Source organism: Macrobrachium nipponense, chromosome 28 (assembly GCF_015104395.2).
Source record: "Macrobrachium nipponense isolate FS-2020 chromosome 28, ASM1510439v2, whole genome shotgun sequence".
NCBI classification, from domain to species: Eukaryota; Metazoa; Arthropoda; class Malacostraca; order Decapoda; family Palaemonidae; genus Macrobrachium; species Macrobrachium nipponense.
The window spans coordinates 66,626,560-66,648,133 of record NC_087217.1 but is presented as its reverse complement, the minus strand read 5'-3'; the positions used below and the strand labels follow the sequence as shown (position 1 = coordinate 66,648,133).

General features: G+C 39.3%; 1 protein-coding gene across 2 annotated transcripts in view; it reads right to left on the bottom strand.

The window, feature by feature from the left end:
• Positions 1–21,574, bottom strand: part of LOC135201849 (ubiquitin carboxyl-terminal hydrolase 31-like) — a 269,858-nt gene that overhangs the window by 40,362 nt on the left and 207,922 nt on the right. For both annotated transcript variants that reach the window (XM_064231136.1, XM_064231137.1), the window contains 2 exons: positions 2,597–2,689; positions 2,095–2,244 (listed from right to left, as the gene is read on the bottom strand). In XM_064231136.1, coding sequence (XP_064087206.1) covers positions 2,095–2,244; positions 2,597–2,689 — 243 coding nt within the window. The remainder of the gene's footprint in view (positions 1–2,094; positions 2,245–2,596; positions 2,690–21,574) is intronic.

Sequence of the window (21,574 nt, the reverse complement as noted above, 5' to 3'; positions counted from 1 at the left end):
TAGTATATGCGTATACCTACTAAGTTTTTGCCATCTCCCTTAATGGAAATTTTTTTTTACCAGCTGTCTGAATATCTCAATTCATTTCATCCTTGCTGGAGCTACTTTCCTTCTGATTACCAATTTCAATTCTCTTTCACGATCCAATGTATCTCAAAGGTGACAAAATTCCTCTAAATCTTCTAATTCTTAGTCACTTACCACTTATAGGGTTCTAAACTCTAAGTACCAAAATCAAAAACCCAAGAGGCCTGGGCTCATCAGGCTGAAAAAGTATTATTGGTTAACATACAACTGGCTTTTCTTCACAAACCACTCAAGTCATATTTAAGTAAGTGAACACACACACACACACACACACACACACACACACAAGTGTTTGCTTTCACTGAAGTTACAATGTAGTCTTTGGCAATGGCACACAACTTCCCTAAAAAAAATATACATGATCTAAACCATTATATCTTTCATTTTGAATTTCAGTGAAAAGATGATACGAAAATGTACTAAAAAAGACCATATTATTCAAGGTACCTATAAAAGTTGCCAGTATAATACAATTATGCTCAAAAAGAGGTTACACATTTTGGATGTTGTCTAATTACTTATTTTACTATACTGTACATAAACAACATATAATCAGATATCTTGAACTGTAAACTGACAATTTCAATATATAATCTGAAACCAATCCACTCTTAACTTCCAAAAAATGGCACAAAAACTGATCTTTAAACAACCCTTTAGTTCCAGACATAAGGTAAGATCTCATGACCCCCAATCCCTTTTTCATGTGCGCAAATCTTTTTGTGTAATAATTCAACTCAGCTGGAGCTCCTATGCAACCAAGGTGAATTAATTAGGCAGACACAGTTACTTCATCAGTAAGCTTGACCTCTACTAATACTGTGCTTATTACAAGGGTTGTCCGTAAAAGAAGGTTCCCAAAGATTTTTCACAATGAAAAACATGATTATTGGCATTGAATAATACATTTTTGGAAAGCTTAGACTTTTTCCTATCTTTCAACATAATCGCCGTTGAGATCAATGCATTTTTGCATGCGGTATACCATCTTCTTTATGCCTGAATCATAGAACTCTCCCGCCACTCAGCGAAGGTAGCTGAAGACCTCTTCTTTCAGCTCCTCTCCGGTTCTGAAATGCATTATGGACGTTTGTATGTCCGTCTTTGAATTCTCTGCACCATTTGCGCACGTGTTGTACGCTCATACGCTTTTCTCCGTAGATTTCACATAGTTGGAAATGAATGTCCACCAGTGCAGTTTTTTTTTTGCACAAAAAAAAAAAAAAAAAAACGAATTACAGAGCGTAATTCGCACCTGGCGGGAGAAGCAAGTGGGAGTTCCTTGTCTATCGGCTGCCAAGCCAAGGCTAAGCGCCACAGACAGCTCGGGGGGGTCAGAACCAAGCTACATGCCAGTGTTGCCGGATCCCGCATAACAGCGTTCCTTGCGACTGCAGCTCCTTGGGAATCTTATTATACGGTCAACCCAACTATTCAGTCTTCTATGTTGTAAACCATTCAGCGTCACCTGTGGCTTTACGAATTCCACCATGACATTTCTGGGCTATAGTTTTCTGGGACTGGCCAAAGGGCCTCAAATGCTTTTTAATAAAGGTTCCATTCAAAACAAGAGGATGCAACTGAATATCTCATCGCCCTACAAGTAAAATCATACAGGCCACAAAATTCTTATTGTATGGCACGGATCTTTCCTAGATAGAGACTCCCACGGGTTAAAACAAGGTGTGTACGTATTCACCTCTACGGTGTTTAGTGCAAGCCCGTTGGGATTAGCGTATGAAAACAAACAAAAGACTGCAAATATCAACAAAATAATGACCCTTCATGAAATAATAGTCCTAGATAACTTTGTTGGGGGTCACTATCTAAGAAAGATCCCAAGGCACCTGTATTCAAATAAAAAACAAGTACCTCAAATGAACAAACGTAAGTTGTGGCAGTCTATAGTTAAGTGAAAGAAACCCAATTCATGTAGATCCATGGTGGGGTACAATGATTGTAGTTACATAAAAAATGACTAGAACTAAAAACGAAAAAGCATCATACCTGTTTGGGTTGTTGATTGAGGTAGACGACGGTCACAAAAATGGACTGCACTTCCCTCTGTGGAATGGGGATTGAGACGCACAGAAAGGGATCAAACGTATTGGACTCTTTTTGGCAGTGAGGGCACTTCAACGACGATCGGAATTGAGCCTGACAATAAGAGAAGTGCAGCTAGTTAAAAGAACCACTCTGCTTCAATACCGACGATAATAATAATAAAGTGATGATTGATATTTGATATCTTTTGATACACCATGAAAACTCTGTGGCATTCTAACAATAAAATTCATGGCTAAAAGCCGCATATAGGCTACGGGAAAAACTAAATATAGCTATACCTGAGCAAAGAGCTCTGACTACCCTTTTCATTACGGGAAATTTCCAAAGTGTCACTTGATCCAAATCAGCTTTTACAATGAATGACGTCAATTCTATATAAGATCAAAAGCAACATTTCTCGTCGTCAAAAATATTTTTCCATCAAGAGACCAAAATGACTTACTTGAAAAATGTCATGTACAAAGCTGCTATTACACCTAAGGTGATTGGCAAGTGTCTCGGCAGCAACAACCTCGTCTGGCCGCCCGTAAGTATTCTGCAAAGAAACAAAAGTTGGTGAGTAATGAATACTACTTTCAGTAAACAGAGTATCAAAAACTATCGTCATAACAAAATACAGAACAGATTAGAGTAGAATAGGGAATTTAGAGCAAAGGCCAAGGTTTGGAAGGTGTAACAGGAGGAATGCCTCGCAGTTGCACTATGAATCAATTGCTAGGAGAGGGTGGAAAGAGAGAGAATGTGACCGAACAACATACAACAAGGAATGAAAGGCGTTGCAGGGAACGGCCAAAGGGACGCTGCAAAGAACCTCAAGTAATGTCTAACTACGACAGCACCAACCCCTACAGGGACAACAAAATACAGAAATAAAACAACGGAACCAGAATGATCAACACGAGAGAGGGAGAGACTAGGCAAGAGATTCAGTCATACTCTTGATACGCAGGATCTCACGGTTCGTTAGTAACTCGGTAATAGGCCTATGATGACTGCGGATTCTGAATCACACACGCACCGCACTTTTCGTAAGTCTCCCCTGATGCTTCGGTACACTCTGGAGCCAAATCAGTTGTCCCAAAGTTTTCTCAGGCGACAATTAAAACATTAAAATCATTCATAAAATGATTTACTGATGATAAATTCGGTATGGGACCGCGCACTTTTATTCAACATCTTGTATGAGCTTTCTACCACCGAACTTTCTTCATAAATGTTTTTCTCTTATCTTATCTTTACAGCTGAACTTTGAGCTAGACAAAGGGAGATCTTTTCCCGGAATAAGTACATATCACACTGCAAATGGCAGGAAATACCTAACAGCATCAACATTCTGTGAAAATCTTATTACACTGTCCAACGGTTGTTTTCACTAGCAAATAACTCACCAAGAAAGCACATTTAAACATAACAGGAAAAGAATGTTACGATATACTTTCGAAACCAAAGAGTAACAAAGCTTCCAACTTCGACGTTGAAATAAAACATGTGAACAAACAAAATTATATAAGGAAATAAATAATTCCCCACATCTATCCCAGAACTACATCCTATTTGTAAGGGGTGGAGAAGGTAGGGGTGGTACTATACACACAGGAGAATGATGATCCCCAAAGGTGGGCCACCGAATAATACATCACGAAAAAGGAAGAAAGTTGAGCAATTGCCGTTGGATGTCCTGGATTTCTCTCTAGTGGTTCCTCCCTAAAAAGGATTTATCAATTCTATTCGTTCCCCGTTACGTTACAGACAACGACCTCCCCAGAATGGCACACAAGAACGGGTGACGTGTACATCGGCGGCTTCCGATGACGCAAAACAAACCGGTCGCGTCTTTATCGCCAAGAGAGAAGAGAGAGACAAGACGGGTTTTACGAGTTCAAAATTCCCTCTCGTTTTCAAGTGTCGTTTCGCATGATTACTAGTGTGAAGGGGGAATACCCCCTTAGTCAACAATAGAGGTTCCCAATGATTAAACGAATAAATAAGCTCCTGCAATGAGCAACACTTAAATAAACGCAAAGAGCAAACAAGTGGAGCTTTCATAATTAGACACACACACACACACAATCATAAATGGAAAATAAAAATAGATTTCTAGGAAAAAATGGCAAAAAAAAAGCGAAAACCGTGAGTATATATCAAAAAATGCTACACAAACTTCAGCTTTGTCAACCGCGATCACTTGAGACAAATTAAATTGAAAGCAAACGCCAACTTGAATAAACGGGACTTGGTGCTTATTCTCAACAAAGACGAAGGAGGAACGCCACGTATTCAACAGCTGAATTAAACATAGGTCACGTATTAAACAAAGCAAGAAGAGAAGGGTCACGTATAACCTTCGAGAGCTGAAATAAACCCTGGATGAGCCTTCAGTCACATTATCACGGTTACCTAGGATTACTAGTAATAAAGATAAACGAGCAAGCACAAGACTTATACCTAATGCGTTAATAGTGCATGCATATGCATGACTGCTGATTAAATATACGTAAGAAAATATAAATACTATGCATGTAAGTTGATAATGCAGCAACGTGCTCAACAGGTAAATATCTGTATTTACACTAATCACACTTTTCCTGAAAAAATCTTGTAAAACGTGACAATAACTTACAACAGATGGTTAAGATAAATTATCGAGTAAATTAATGGTCTTATATCCGAACGAGATAAAACAAACTTGACATAGAAATAGCAACTCTAATAACAAAATATTTTAGAGATGAACGGCTGCAGATGGATGGTCTTAAACCACGCGCGCGCGCACATACTATATATATATATATATATATATCTATATATATATATATATAGATATATATATATATATATATAAAGGTTTTTTGCCACGAAGGAAAAAAATGAAAAAGCGAGATAGCCAAGTACTTTCGGTCTTGTTCGGACCCTTTACTGAGGCAAACTGATTTTACAAAGAACAACATAGTCAAAAGAAGGCTTAATATACAAACTGACACTACCAGATTAGCCGCCAGTAGTGTCAGTTTGTATATTAAGCCTTCTTTTGACTATGTTGTTCTTTGTAAAATCAGTTTGCCTCAGTAAAGGGTCCGAACAGGACCGAAAGTACTTGGCTATCTCGCTTTTTCATTTTTTTCCTTCGAGGCAAAAAAACCTTATTTATACATAGCATCACGTTTTATATACTTCGTGATTCATATACATACATACATATATATATCTATATATATATATATATATATATATATATATATATATATATAATATATAATGAAGACGCACCATAATGACAGGAATGGAAATGATACGATACTTTTTCGCGCTGAATGCTGTCGAACTGACATACCATTATATATTTGTATAGTGCGTGTGTGCACAACACCACCACAACGCTAAACTACGGAACATTCAGTACTCATCTGATACGCTAAACAGCACTCAGTGTCAAAAGAACGCCATAAAAACATTCAAAACATCCACATTCATGAAATGTTAAGACGAGCAAAGGCAACGTCACAACTATGGCCTGTAAATATCAAGTTTCAGGGAGCGTCCCTTAGCATCAAAGCACACGAATAAAGTTTAGGTGGTGATGATGATGAGGGAGGAAAGATAGCAAATTATAAGTTCTTAGATTGAAAAAAAAAAAGTTTTATTTACTGAGATGATAATTATTTAGACGTAGCCACAACAAAGGTTATAATACTAAAATACAGACCAACAGACAGACTATAGGCATACCATAGGCCCCGTACCTACTTGTGTAGGCTTAGTCATCGGGAAAGTTTGTGTCTGTTAATTAGAGAGGAAGAAGAGGAGAGCGGAGGTTGGAATGAGGGGAACAAGGATTACGATACGAATGATCAGATAACCAAACAAGTAGTACCACTACACTCCAGATGAAGTCTCCTCCAACCCAACCTACCCTCCTCGCCCATTCCCTATAGCCCCCCCCCCCCCCCCCCCCGTCAAGAACGAGTCTCCCAGACGAGGAGGAGCTGTCCCCTTCCTGAATCGAAGGGATTAGGCCTATGGGCCTCAGTGCTTATTTCTGCCCATAAGTACGGTGTGTTGCTGCGCATAAATAATAGATAACAAGAGATGTGATGGAGATAGTGTGACCGGTCTTCCAAGACCCACTTGAAAATCCTTAGTTGAACTATAAGACTTTTCATGGCTTAAGGGACGAACGGGCGAGGGTTTTAGGGGGGAGGGTTAAAGGAGAGACTGTATGGCTGGCACAATAAGACAAGGATGCCCACAAGAATAAATCACCTTCTCCTACGGGTAACCACACCATAGACTTGCAGGATGTCACAACGCCAAGGAGATGTTTTCCTATCAATGGAGCTAGAGTGACTTAAAACATTTAAAGGCTTATGTTCAATATTTACACCACAAGAATTTTCAAGTTCAACAGCGAGTTTTTTCTTTACAATAACAAATAAATAATCATCTATTTTAACTTCCACAGGATAGTTTGAAAAAAAAAAAGGTCGTGTCAAAACAATTTACTTATTAAGGTGGCAATATGATATACCACTCTCCAATAAAACGGGTGAATAAAACAAAAATCACATTAACCTGAACCACGATGTACACGAAACCAGAGCATAAGACCTTATATCAACAGCCGAGGAGGAAAACAGAAAGCACGACGGTGAAACTCAAAGCCGGCGAGAGGTCACTGAGAATAATACTCACATCAAGCAAACACATCGGGTCCTTAGGCAGCACAGGCCTGAAGAGGCAAGTTGCACTGTACACGAACGACAACCCTCTCGGTCACGGGGCAACACTACATGATCTTCATGCGCTTGTGGTTCTTACATAATAATAGAATGAACTTCAGTTTAGGATTTGGAAATATCTATCCAGGAATCACAATTTTTTTTTTTAGTGGGCGATCTCAAGTGGATGTTACAAAGTATAGCATTACAATATATATATAAACATATCGATAATATACTATATATATAATATAATTATATATTATATATATATTTTATATTATATAAACAAACGCCTTCCAGACTCCAGTAATCAGCAGGACCAGGTCGCTTGGACCACGGCTTTTTTTTCTGTACTCACAGCTGATATGTATGTGTATGCATGTATTTATGTACGCATGTATGTATGTACGTATGCACACACACATATATATACGTATATATATGCAAACACACTTGAGTTACCAATATACTTAAAGTTTAAATCATATTTCATGTCCAGCGATATTAACCATGCACTTATACCTTACCTTACAAACATAATAGTGTGTGTGTTGTGTGTGTGTGTGTGTGTGTGTGTGTGTGGTGTGTGGTGTGTGTGTGTGTGGTGTGTGTGTGGTGTGTGTGTTTTGTGTGGAAAACAGAAATGAATAAGAGCGTCTCGCACTCTGCGTCGCAAACTGTCAAACGAAAAAATACATGAAAACGCTTGGGCAGAAACGGAGAGAAATGGAAAAAAAAAAAAAAAAAAAAAAAGCATCTCTTGTGCAACGGGATGTTGCCAAGCTCCTTTTGCAAGAGAGACAGTAGCTGTTGCTGATGCAGCAAAAGAGTCAGTCTCCTGTTGCAACGCCTTTCATGCCGGTGTCGCTCTGGCAAGGAGTGACCAAGGACAGTAGGACACGGAGAAGGAGGAGGAGGAGGAGGAGGAGGAGGACTCAAGTATGCTAACGCCAGAGCTGCTACTGGTCGCGGTTTCCTCGCGATGAAGCAGAATAGTACTTACAATTCGAAAAAGTTTCATCGAAATACCAGAATAAATTAACGATAAGTAGAAAAATAACTACAACAGTTATAATATAATAACAATAATTTAAAATTCATCAACACTAACTGGACTACCACAGGGATAAATAAAAAATAACTCAAATTATAAAAAAAAATGCTCAACTCCGCGACTCTAAGCGAGACGCGGGCATCTACTACACTACGTACACCATAACATTATATACCAAGACCCCGAGAGAGTCCACTAAAGAAGGGGGCCCCCTTTCCTACGCCACCCCCCAGTTCCAGCCCCCTTTTCAACCTAAGTAACCTTGACTGGAACATACACTACGGTGGGGATGCAACTTTAGTTTGGTGGATGTAATAACTTCAGCCCTGGAATCATTTGGATGAGAGCGAGTTGCCACAAAACATACCTACTACTAAAAAGAGTACCTATAAATATATTTATTTGGTATTAATTTTCATATCAATACTTAACTGGTTAACTTGAATAAAGTCACCTAAATATCAAACCAAATTCGTCCCCTTTAACTTCTCTGGATCACAAACTCCAAGGAAACGAGACGAACCTTCTCACTTCTGAAAAAACAATAAAAACGAATCCCTCCGCACCTTTACGTAACAGAATCTAATCATTCGTTCGAATATTAATCAAATCCTCAAGTCCGACTTTCCCCACAAGTCACTTTTCATCACAAGTGACTCACTCATCCGGCTTCTCTGCCCCTTCCTTTCCACCACATAAATAAACGGCCACATCAAATAATAAATGCACAATTCTATCTAAATACTGCTCGGTAGTGCGTACTCGCGCCGAGTACCTATAGTCGCTTCCAAGCTTGTTCTGTGGCGGGGAAGATGTGTCGTTACGTAAGTATTTTTAATGGAGACTGGATGGAAAAAATAGTTCTTGATCTTGTACGTAGAATAATTTACAGAGAGAGAGAGAGAGAGAGAGAGAGAGAAAGAAAAAAAGTCAGGAAAAAAAAGTCAGGATAAAAAAGTCAGGATTAAAAAAAGTACAAAATGCTCTGATATTTCTTCGGCGCAATCGAGTTTTCTGTGCAAGCGTATAATGCTGTATGAAACTGTCACCGCTCACGAAACTCTCAGCCGTGGCCCATAAAACTTTCAGCCAAAGCCCGGTGGTGGCATGTGTTGTTGGCCCCGATATCATGGTTAACATTTTAACCTTAAATAAAATAAAAACTATAGTGGCTAGAGGGGTGCAATTTGGTATGTTTGATGATTGGAGGGTGGATGATCAACATACCAATTTGCAGCCCTCTAGCGTCAGAAGTTTTAAAGATCTGAGGGCGGACAGACAAAAAACCATCTCCATAGTTTTCTTTTACAGATAACTAAGAAGCTGGTGTGGTCTTACGGGAACACCTGGATCCTGGAGAAGAGAAAGTATTCATACATTTTCCAGTACAATAATATTCAATTGCGAAAGTAACAATAAATGTACTTTTAATCGTCACTGAATTTAACTACAATCTAATTTATAAACAAAGTTTAACTACAATCTAATTCATAAAAAAATCTAGACTCATTTATGTCAGTATCACTAAATGACATTATTTTCAAAATCAAAATCTACCACATTCCGATAATTATCAGTGAATACTCAGCTATAACCTCATAAATCAAGAACAGTTCCCGATAAGCGATAACTTATCTAGCTCACAACCACCTACAGAGTTTTCAACCCTGTACTCAAGTTTACTCATAATAATAATAATAATAATAATGTTCTAAAGGGTGCACAATAATACGAAGTGCTAAGTGTCCGTGTATAATTTTTAAGACTACAAAAAAGCTTTCGAACCCTTCCCTGGACTGAAGATGAATTGTGGACCCTTTAGAACATTATATATACTCTCGCGATAGAGTTTTTTCAATAATAATAATAATAATAATAATAATAATAATAATAATAATAATAATAATAAAATGTTTTAGGAGACCTTTCAAAAGTCAGCTCGACCCATACTCTCAATAATAATAACAACAACAACAAAAGTGTAACATGAAACGCGGAAGGTTTTGCAGCACGCCGAGTACACGTGTACCCGACGCTGGCGCTAGCTAGCGTGGCTTAGCCTGATAATGATGATGCTGAGCTGTATAGCGTGCCTGACAGCACCAAGTCCAACTATGATAATGCTAAGCTCGCCCAGGAGAGCGAGTTTCTTCTCCCCCTGCTACGCCAACCACCAACACAACGCCCCCCTCCCCTCCTTGTCTTCTTACCCCACCACAAAAAGGGAAAAAACAACAACTCACTTCTCTTCCTCCCTACCATCTGCCCACCGCAGCCTCACCCCCCTCCCCCCCCCCACAAAAAATAAATAAATAAATAAAAGTGCGACAAAAAATTTCAAGTTCTCCACCTGCTCTTCCCAACTCTTCCTACACGCTCTCCTCCGCACTAACTCAACTCCCGTCGAGTCTCTTCGTTTAAGTTTTCTTTACGCAGCAACTTTCAAATTTGATTATGTCTCATCAAACGAAGGTCGGTGATGATTTCCGCTCGCGCCGATGAAATGTCAATTCAAGGACAAGTGCAGTTCCTTCCTGCATTCTTTACTATGTGCTAATTCAAACACTACTTGTTTTCATCTTTCTGATTGCATTGTAAATATACCTAACTCATTACATCACACAATCTCTCTCTATATCTCTCTCTCTATCTCTCTCTCTCTCTCTCTCTCTCTCCCGAAAAATGTCGAATCATTCGCGTCATCTCTCATAAGGTATGAAAAAAAGAGCGTTAACGTGTCATGAAAAAAAGGGAAATATCAAAACTGCTAGAAGAAGAAGAACCACTACGTCGAACCAGCTCCACAACCAAAGAATGTCTTCGAGTGTTCCTGTTGCCCTTCAACCGAGGACGCAAGCAAGTGACCTGGAGCAAAAACCCAAAGAGAGAGAGAGAGAGAGAGAGAGAGAGAGAGAGAGAGAGAGAGAGAGAGAGAGAGAGAGAGAATTTAAATCTTTTAAGCTTTTGGAAGAGTACTAAATACCATACTAACGTGAGAGTTTAAACTAACAAACGAAAATGTCATTCATCTAGGGAACATACTAACAAAAAAACAAAAGCAGCTCGCCATGCAAAATTCTTAATTTTCTGGGGCACTACTATTTAAGACCAATGCGTCAGCCCTTGGAAATTCAACACCTGACGATCGTTAAGCAAAACAACGTAGATGTGAGCGTAGCTGGAAAGACCCCACTGGGATATAAAGTGAAGCAAGGAAACGTGATGAATCTCAAAACATAAACCGGTGCATCTCAGAAGCTTAATGAAGTCAAGTCCCAACTTGACATCTGCTACACCAGAAGGGACTCATGCACTTCTTCCCGGCGTAACGTGCAGACCGCGACATTAGGAGGAACCTGCCGTTAAAAGGGGAGCTCTATATACTCGACATTTTCCACACCAATGGAGTTCATGAGTAAACATCATCTTACTTAATCCATCCATCAGCTACACTCTGGGGAGTTGCTGAAATCCCTCTGCAGCTTACTTATCACAATAACGACAAAACAACGACGGTCTGTGTACGTAATGACTAGCGTAAATTTTTTAGCAACGGATAAAAAAAACCAGTTGGATTTTATGACTCAGAGCAGCCTTGGACGACGACCAATTACTTAATTAATAAGTATCGCCAGGTTGTTTCCGATTTCGAACTCAGATCCACAATCCTCCAATGCTGAGGGACACCCATTCGTTTATTTCTCCCCACCGAAGGACAAGTGTAAAGACGAGACTTCACGAGTTAACCTACAACATTCGCTTTTAGCAATGAGGAAACTAAGGCTTATGTAAGCAATAATTATCTATGATTCATAAAAAAAAATCAATTAGTTCGGCTCTTCAAGCCTTCGGACAATTTACGCATTGTTCAGCTCATGTTTTACAAGTTACCAGTCACTACTTGCTTCTTTTTAACATTTTAACCTGGTTAAGTCAAAGGAAAATATAATATATATATTATTATATATATATATATATCATAGATATATATCTATATATTATATATATATATATTGAACATAAAAAAATACTAACTTTCTCTTCCTTAATCCCTTAAAATAAGCCGGGCCTCACTTTTTTTTTTTTGTTTTTTTTTATAAGAATAAACAAGCTCCGATGAAGAAAAATTCTAGTTTCCTCCTACACGACGCAGATTTTAGCACAAAACGAACACCGCCCAACCCTTTCATTACCCCTCAAAAGTCAACTATAATCTGTCCGCTAAACAACCAGGTCCCATAAAAAAAATTTCACCTACGTCATTCTTCACTGCCATTAGGGTACCACGCGCCAAAACCACCAGCGTAGTAGACAACAGAGTAACCATAACAGCTGGAGGCGAAGGCCATAGCTACGCCAGACTTTCATTTCAATTAACTAACTTCAACAAATAAAACGAGAGAGAGAGAGAGACCCAGAGAGAGAGACGAGAGAGAGAGGAGAGACGACGAGAGAGAGAGAGAGAGGGGGGTAAATAAACATATACGTATTAAAATTACTTAGAGCTGCCTAAACACATTTGTAAATAACACGAACGAAGTGTTGGTTTCCAGAGTTTGGACCATATTTCTACAGGAAGAGCTTCAACAAATGAATTAAGTTTTTAAGCGATGAAATCAACTGAGCCACAACCAACAAAGACTCCGGCAGACTTGTTTACGAAAAGTTCAAAATTATCACGTATTTGCATTTTAAATGTTATGTCATAAGTTGCGACCACACTTCACAATTTTCAATTTTCCCCACTGACCTAATGGTCTAATTCGGCTGGTTTTTCCCCGGCGGAAGAGAGAGAGAGAAGAGAGAAGAGAGAGGAGAGAAGAGAATGTCACCAGGCAAAATGCAGAAGTAACGTACTAAAATATGATACAATAACCTCATGTACAGGACGAAATTCTCGCTTGACCAAAGAACAGAACAGAAACAACGCGACAGACAGACAGACAGACAGACAGACCACAAGACAACAGACAACACACACCACCACCAACCTAAACAGACCAAGGTCACTTCAAAGCCAGATTGCAGTAGTTAAGGTGGGTAACAAAAAAAAAAAAAATCCAAAAAAAAAAAAGCCTCATTGCCCTTTACTCGAACTACCTAGGAAAAAAACAAAAACATAGGCATGAAATGCTTTAACAAAAACTAAATAATAGATAAGAGGGAAGATAGGCTGGAGACACGGAAGGGGGCATGAAGTGGGAGGAGAATTGGGTAGAGCCACGGAAGGGGCATGAAGTGGGAGGAGAATTGGGTATTGGACGTAGGGAATTGAAGGGGGAGGGGACTAATCAACAGGAGAGGCAGGTAGTGGATGGAAACACTGGTGAAGGGGAGAGATTGTGGAAGGGAAGGGAAGGGAAGGGAGGACCGAAAGAAAGGGGGGGAGAAGAAAAGTTACTAAAAAGGGGAATGAGGGTAATGACGAAAGGTGACGAAGAAAGCGGCAACGGAAAAACGAGAAACGGTTCGATGGGGATCACGAAAGGGAAGGCGAGGAGAGTCAAAAACGAAAAAGGAAGTGGGACAGACAGGGTAACAGAAGGGGGGAAAAGGGGTAGTACTGGAAGGGAGGTTGAGTGGAGGAGGAGGAGGAGGAGGAGGAGTTATTGATGAGAGGGGAAGGGGGTAAAAGGAGGAGCATAGAAATTGGGAAATCTGCGAATTGCTCGCTTTTCCGTGCTGGGTGTGTGTGTTGGTGGTGGTGGCAATAGTCTTCAAATACAAAAAAGCCAAATTAACCCGCGTTTGGGCTTTTAAAGAAAGTCGAGAGGCCGCTTGGATTAACGGTCTGCCCAAAATACTCTGAAACCCCCGCCCGCCCCCCCTGCCCCCCACCCCCAACAACCGCTCAACTGGAAACCCCGTCGTTTTTCGCGGCAAACTACGTACTTCGTCCCTTGACGAAGACGACGCCTACGCTTTGATGTTTCGCATTCACGCTACCGAGTGAGGAGGAGGAGGATATTACCCTATCATCATCATCCGCAGAAAATGGAAAGGCGGCAAAGGAGCAAGAACCACAATGGTGGCGAAAGCAGTAACAAGAGAAGTGATACTACTTAACTATCTAAAGGCCCACCCGCTAATCGTTTCAGTTTATGCCTTGTAACCTGAAATAACCTCAAACTTTCAGTCTTGCCTGCACAGGCATACCTGCGCAGGTATAACTGAGCGTTAGTGGCGGCCATAATACCACTACTACTTCTACTAATAATTATAATCATTACCCAGGTATCTGCATATACATTACATACATACATACATCCATTCAATGCAGAAGAATACTACTTCCTCCTTGCCTTCATCCTATTTTAAAAGTCCAAAATCGCCTTTCAAATATCTCTTTTCAATACGAAAGACCCATAAAAGCCCTTCTCAATTACCTTCCACGTTCTTTGAGAATTCTAAAAGATGGCCAAAAAAAAAAAAAAAAAAAAAAAAAAAAAAAAAAAAAAAAAAAAAAAAAAAAAAAAAAAAAAAAGATTCTGGAAGTCTTATTAAGTCTCTCTTTCATTTTAAAAAGCGGAAACTTTTCCCGAATTTTGTGTCTCTTTCAGTAAGATAAAAAAAAGAGAGAGGGGAAAAAAGTGGAGGAGACATCCACAAATCTCATCATCTTTCCCGCGAGAATAGTCAAGTCCTTTCAGGAGATGCGACGGTCTTAAAACTCGTGAGATTGGAGAGAGAGAGAGAGAGAGAGAGAGAGAGAGAGAGAGAGAGAGAATTGCTAATTCTATCAAACATATAGTAGTAGTATGAGAGAGCGAGATATTACTCATCCTATCGAGTATAAAGTACCAAAGAATTAAGTGAGAGAGAGAGAGAGAGAGAGAGAGAGAGAGAGAGAGAGAGAGAGAGATTACTCATTCTATCAAGCAAAAAGAACAGTAGAGAATGAAATCTGAGATGATAAAATTCCACAATCTGTTTCAAGGGCTGAAAACAATGAACTGCTCTGTATATGCTTCTTGCTATTTCGATACACTTTCATTAACAATGACCTATTTTTTATATATGCTTCTTGCTATTTCGATACACTTTCATTAACAATGACCTATTTTTCAATTCGGGTTTTTACATTAAAACCCCCATATGTATCGAAGAGACATCTGAGGAAACCTACTACACCACACCCAACGCTCCAAACATGACAACTCAAACGTCAGGTTCCTCAAACGCAAAGCAAAAATGGCGATAATCGGCACCACGAGAACCGTGACCAAACACAGGTAGAAAGGAATTTTTCCAACAAATTATGACGAAGAAAAGTCTTCAGATTACATCTCTGGCGCTGATGGAATAGTTCCTTTCGCGTAATTCACATCACATACTGCGACGCTCCCTCAGCATTAGGGGTACTCGAGTCTGGGGACATTATTCTGCAACGCTGTCTATCCAGACGGTGACACCATATTTACACATCCTTCTCTCGATGTCAAGATGTATTTAGGTGGGAACACAAAAAAGCATCGGGCGAACAGCCAAGTGTCTCAAAAGCTCACTTCAGAATGTCTTTCACACAAGCGAAAAATACACTTAAAAAAAAAAAGTTCTCAAAAATACATTTTTTACAAGCACACTATAATATTCTAGCGAGTTATATCACATCCCATTCTTAATGCGGGAAATTTGCTTCTATAAAGTCCGTCAATGAAGGACGGAAAACATAACAGACCGCCAATAACTTACGTACAACGAACAATTGAATTTACATTTATCGACAAAAAGGAATGTCGTATGGATGTGCGTGGCCCTATGAACATAATCTTGTGTGTGTGTGTGTGTGTAAATGGCAAATGTACAAAAGACTCAGTGGCTAAAAAAAAATATCACTATCTCAATGCGAGTTACAATACTTGATAAGAGAACCGACAACGAAATCTGTAGCACTTTAACTTCTATTCCCGAATCTCTGAGCGAAAAAAAGGATAACAGAAAGCTCTCCCCCACACGCTTTTGAAGTAAAATACGAGGAATAAGACAGAAAGAAACAAAGATAACTAGACTACTCCGCAGGGGAGATTCGCCATATGGAAACATCGGAGTTTCGATCCAGCACCGCCTGAGGAATGGGCAGAAGCCGGTATACAGTAACCTCCTTTGGTATACAGTATCCAGTATAGCTGCTACGGCTTGGGAGACTCCGCCCTCTCTCTCTCTCTCTCTCTCTCTCTCTCTCTCTCTCTCTCTCTCTCTCTCTCCAAAGACTTAACCATGCAATATGTTCCAGATCATCTTTGTCGGTGGAATAAGGAGACGGACCCACAGTTTAAGCGTCCGCTTTAATCAAGTTGACAACTGAGGAAAAATGACATTGGGGAAACCCTTTCTTGTTAGATGACAGTATGCGCCGGAGATGACTTGCATATCCTGAGGTTTTGGGCAATATTCTTGAATTTTAAAGACATCACCGCTTCAATAAACTAACTTATATTTTGCCAAAATCACTTGCAAGTCTAGAGCACTGTCACCTCCCGCACCCCCGCCCCCAAAACCCCCCAAATATATAAAAATGAAATTGGATTTTTTCCCCACGATGTCATTACAACCTGAAGCAGCTTCGACAATATTTCCTAGTCAACCCTTTATTTTTTCATTATTTTTCAGTACTATAAAACTGATTTATTTTCAATTATAGTAATATTGGCAAAATTCATCAGTTTCTGAAGCATGATGATGTCTGCTCGAAGCATATCAATCTAGAGGCAATGAATACAAGCGTCTCATTAAAAGCAAAAATTGTGGGTTAAGAAATTCCAGACCTGATATATATATATATATATATATATATATATATATATATATATATATATATATCACATATTACACACACATATATATATACATATCGACACACACACACACACATAGAAAGCGGCGAAATTAATGTAGTCTCCCATTGTGAGTTTTCTTCAGACAAAAGATTTTTCATGCAGAAAGGTTTTCGGTTTCACAAAGAAAATAATAATAATAATAAAAATTAACTTGAGCTCATGACCATACAGAAATACAAATTGCACATACAATCGACATACAACTTGATCGAAGCATATAATACCAATAATAGGGAACAAGTTCCGAAAAGGGGTCCATCCCTAGCCTCTTATCTCCTACACAACCTTTACTGCACGTGCTGACACAAAGCTGGTTTAATCTCAACTAACCACTACCTTCTGCAAGGCTTTCATGGGCGGTCACCCGCCCAAGTACCACCAGAGTTGAACGTCCATGTTCATTTGATTATACAGTACGTAAAACACGAGCGAGTGCGTGGAACCTCTCACGATATCTGCAAACAAACGCTTAACAAGCAACGAACACGAACACCCTACCCACTTCTTCAAAAAAGCCAAATCAAAACAGTCTCTCCTAACACTGGAAAAAGCGTGAAGAGTGGATGGAGGAGGAGGAGGAGGAGGAGGAGGAGGAGGAGCAGCAGGTAGCGACAAAAGTGACAATGGTCCGACGCGACTATTTTTAGGCACGACCCCCCGCCCCTTCCCCCTTTATTTGTAGCCTGGGTAATCAGTTAAAGGGAAGGAGGCCGTTCCACCAGACTCTTGCCGTACAGCCTATACCCGGCGGGAGTTCCCGAACTCGAAAGCATAATATGCACGGCCACTGCTGCATGAAAGAAGGCAGTTTTGGCGGTACCCACACCAGACACTGGCCATTATGCTTTGTCTTATTAGACACCATTAAGAACGTCTGTAAATATGAATGTATGTTTGTTTGTATCGTGTTTTAGAACCAGTGGTTATCCAGCAACGGGACCAACGGCTTTACGTGACTTCCGAACCACGTCGAGAGTGAACTTCTATCACCAGAAATACACATATCTCACCCCTCAATGGAATGACCGAGAATCGAACTCGCGGCCAAATATGAATGTTTAATTTATTAGTTCGGTAGACGGTGACGAAAATAATGAATTTGGAATTATATTTATTATATATATATATATATATATATATATATATATATATATAAAATATCAAAGTCGCCTTTCTTTTCATGAAACATCTGGGAAGGAAAGAGAAAGTTCCCAATAAAGTGAAAGGAGGCTGTTAACAGCATTTAACGCATCAGCTGTTTTCGCCCCTTGAGATGGGTGATGATTTTCAAAATACTACTATTTTTATTCTAATAAATAATAATAATATAATAATAATAATAATAATAATAATAATAATTGAAAAAGAAACCCACAAAATCACTGTGTATGACCTGTTTACTTATGATGTATTTACACAGTGATTTTGTGGGTTTCGTTTTGTCAATTCTGAGAAAAAACCGAAAGAAGTTTGTTTTAGTTTTGAATAATAAATAATAATTAATAATAATAATAATACTAACGCCATTTTGTTGCCGGCATAATCATTATCTTTCCCATTACCTCGACTATTACCAAGAGACTAAATGCTCTTTAAAGAACGAAAATCAAGGGCCGCCTCCCCTCGCGGTTAATTAGCGCTAAAGCATTAATTTGCCGACCACACTGCGAGCACCGGGGGGGGAGGGAGGGGGAGGGGAGGGGGAGGGGTCCTGGAGGGTGAAGCCACCTGTATCTTCGGTATCCACAACGTCGTCTTCGATTAAAAGTTCTATTTGGTTAGGAGAGAGAGAGAGAGAGAGAGAGAGGAGAGAGAGAGAGAGAGAGAGGAAAACATAACGTCATTAGCTGAAAAGATGAGAAAGCTAGAAATAATACGAAAGTGAAATAACAGACTATTGTAAAGGATACAAATAGGAAGAAAAAACAGGAAAAGAAAAAAAACAAACGAAAGGAGATGTGTAAATAACACAATAATGAACAATTTGAGCGAATACAAAGAAGGAAAAGATGGCGGCAAAATAAAACTAAAAATAAATAAGAACAACAGCACAGAGAAGAAAGCTACCCACTTGAAATCATTCTAAAAACAAAGAACAGATTTTACAAAGAATTCATATGTGTAATAAAAGAATATACTGAAGATGATAATGATAGAGTCAAATGTTAAGAGAAAAAAGATTAGACAATAGAGTGAAATGAGATGGAAAGTAACTGGTGAAGAAAAGGAATATACACCAGAGGATGAGGAGTGGCAATGGAAAAAACATATAAAAAATTCTAATTCATCTCCAAAAGAAGTAGAAGGGTGATAGTATAAGAACAGAACAGGCAAAAGACAATTGTACTCAAATGTTTAGAAGCTGGCTGAGGAAATAAATAAAATTATATGACACTGCCGTAAAAAAATAAAGTACTTTAAATAACAACACAATACGCGTTATGTAATGCAAAGTTTATCATAATGCCCGTTATGTAATGCAAAGTTTATTAAAATATGCGTTATCGTAATGTAAAGTTTACCAAAATACGCGTTATGTAATGCAAAGTTTATTACATTGTCTCAAAATACGACGCATAAATTTTAAGAGTACTTTCCAGCTACTAAAGTACTGTAACATTAACTCCCAGACATGGTCGTGGTCATCCCCCCCCCCCCCCCCCCCCCCCCCCCCGCGCCAAAAAAAAAAAAAAAAAAAGTCATCCCACATGTGCGCCCAAACACACACACACACACACAGACGGGCGCGTGAAGGCTCCCAGCGAAGAAAGCCCCTTTAAGTGGGGCTAAAAAGGAGCCGGTCGATCGGGGTGTTACAGTCAATTCTTGTATGTTTCGGATTTCCTTCAGACGCAGACTGACGTCATTCTTTGAAACGACACATTTCTAATATCCGCGGCGTCTTCAATGCAGATTTGATTACGGTCATTTGCTCAACTTCAAGAACAAAAGAAAGTTTGCTTCATGATCACACCTTTACAAATAATATCCATCTACCCAATCTAAAAGAAAATAAGAATACCCCATGCAAATTAATCGCAATTTCCCTGGGTGCTGCAACAGATGGGCGAACGAAGTCAACCTATCAATCAATCAGCATCTAACAAAGATTCTCAGCACGCATGACTTGAGAGGAGCATGAAGGTGAGGACGAGGAGGAGGAGGAGGAGGAGGAGGAGGAACAGAAGCTACTACCGCAATCTTATCATTTAACCGCCACTATCTTTTTTCTTATCTAATCGAATTTCCATCAGAAGCGGACACCGCCCCGACCTCCCCCCTATGTGTCACCCACATCCTGTAATCGTGAGGGTGTATGAAGTGAGATCCTCCATCCTCCTCCTCCCGCCCTAGGGAGGGAGGGAAGGAGGGAGGGAGGGAGGCGCTCGGATGTAACACACACTACGTAATTTTGGAAGACCTCGAGGTGCTTCTGCTGCTGCCCAGCTGCTGTCAGCACGTGTCGTGTTTGCCCTCGACGCCAGGTAATCATCTTGCCCTGTTCTATCACTACACAGCGTGCATTTGCGAGGTAAGCTGTACTTGCAGTCTGCCATGTACGCAAAAGTATATATGCTTCTTAAAGGAGTTAAAAATCCTTAACATTCCAGCAATGTGAAAGATCGCTGCCTCAAGTTGAATGCTCATTTCGAATTATTTATGGAAAAATTTTCGCTGTAGTTACTTAGGTGATTCTCTGGATACAAAAACAAAATATTGTTTTCTAATAATTCTAATGAACATGGATTTGTCTACATTAAAAAAAGAAGGTCCGACAAAAGAAGTTATTGTTCAGAAATAAAAGTAAGATTCTGTTTTCTACTATACTAACGAACATGAATTCGTCTGTATTACAAAACGTAAATTCACCCGACAAAAAAACAAAATTTCTAATCGACAGTCATGTCTTCACTAAATTCAACAGATAGTTGTTAAAACCCATTTCCACAGAAATATGCGCAACCTAAAAATCACCCGACTTTTTCAACCGAAACCAATGTTTAAACAGACCATCATATGGCTCTAGATCAAAGTAAACAGAACTTTACAATAATTTGTAAATTTGTAATCAGATTGAAAAAATCAAAATACAACGGACATCTCCAAAGTAATATATACCAAATCAATATATATATATATATATATATATATATATATTATATATATATATATATATATATATATATATATATATATACGCTTCGAAATGTGATCATCCATACAAGTCACACTTGTCACACGTGTAGTTCAGTGGCTCTTATGTTAAGCATTAAACCGTTATCTTAGTATGTACACATCTACACATACCTGGATGCATATAATATCATACGTCCAAAACACGCAGGTGTGCGCTCGCGCCATAAAGAACGACAAATGGATGGAATTACCTGTCCCCTCCGCACGCCGTTGAACCCTTCTGCGACTTGAAATACCTGGCCTCAAACCCCAATTAACCAGAACGTTTGTTGGACACAACGGGGGGATGACGAACATCACCTGACTAAGACTTAAAACGCTTATTCTGAGAAATCTTCATATAATAATTTAACAGACTTCTGCGCGATTAAAAGAGAAAAAGTTGAGGGGCAAAAATGTGGTCACTCAAAGGCTAACTGCTCAGGCAGTCTCTTCGATGGAGATGAAATCGGAGAGAGCACGATAAGGATTTACTTTTTCATAGACTTTTCTGGAAACTGTCCTCTTTTGGGCGGCTGCAGTCTGAAATTACATATGTATGTATGTATGTATGTGCGTAGCATGTATGTATATAATATATATAATATTCTGTTTCATGAAGATGCAAGAATATG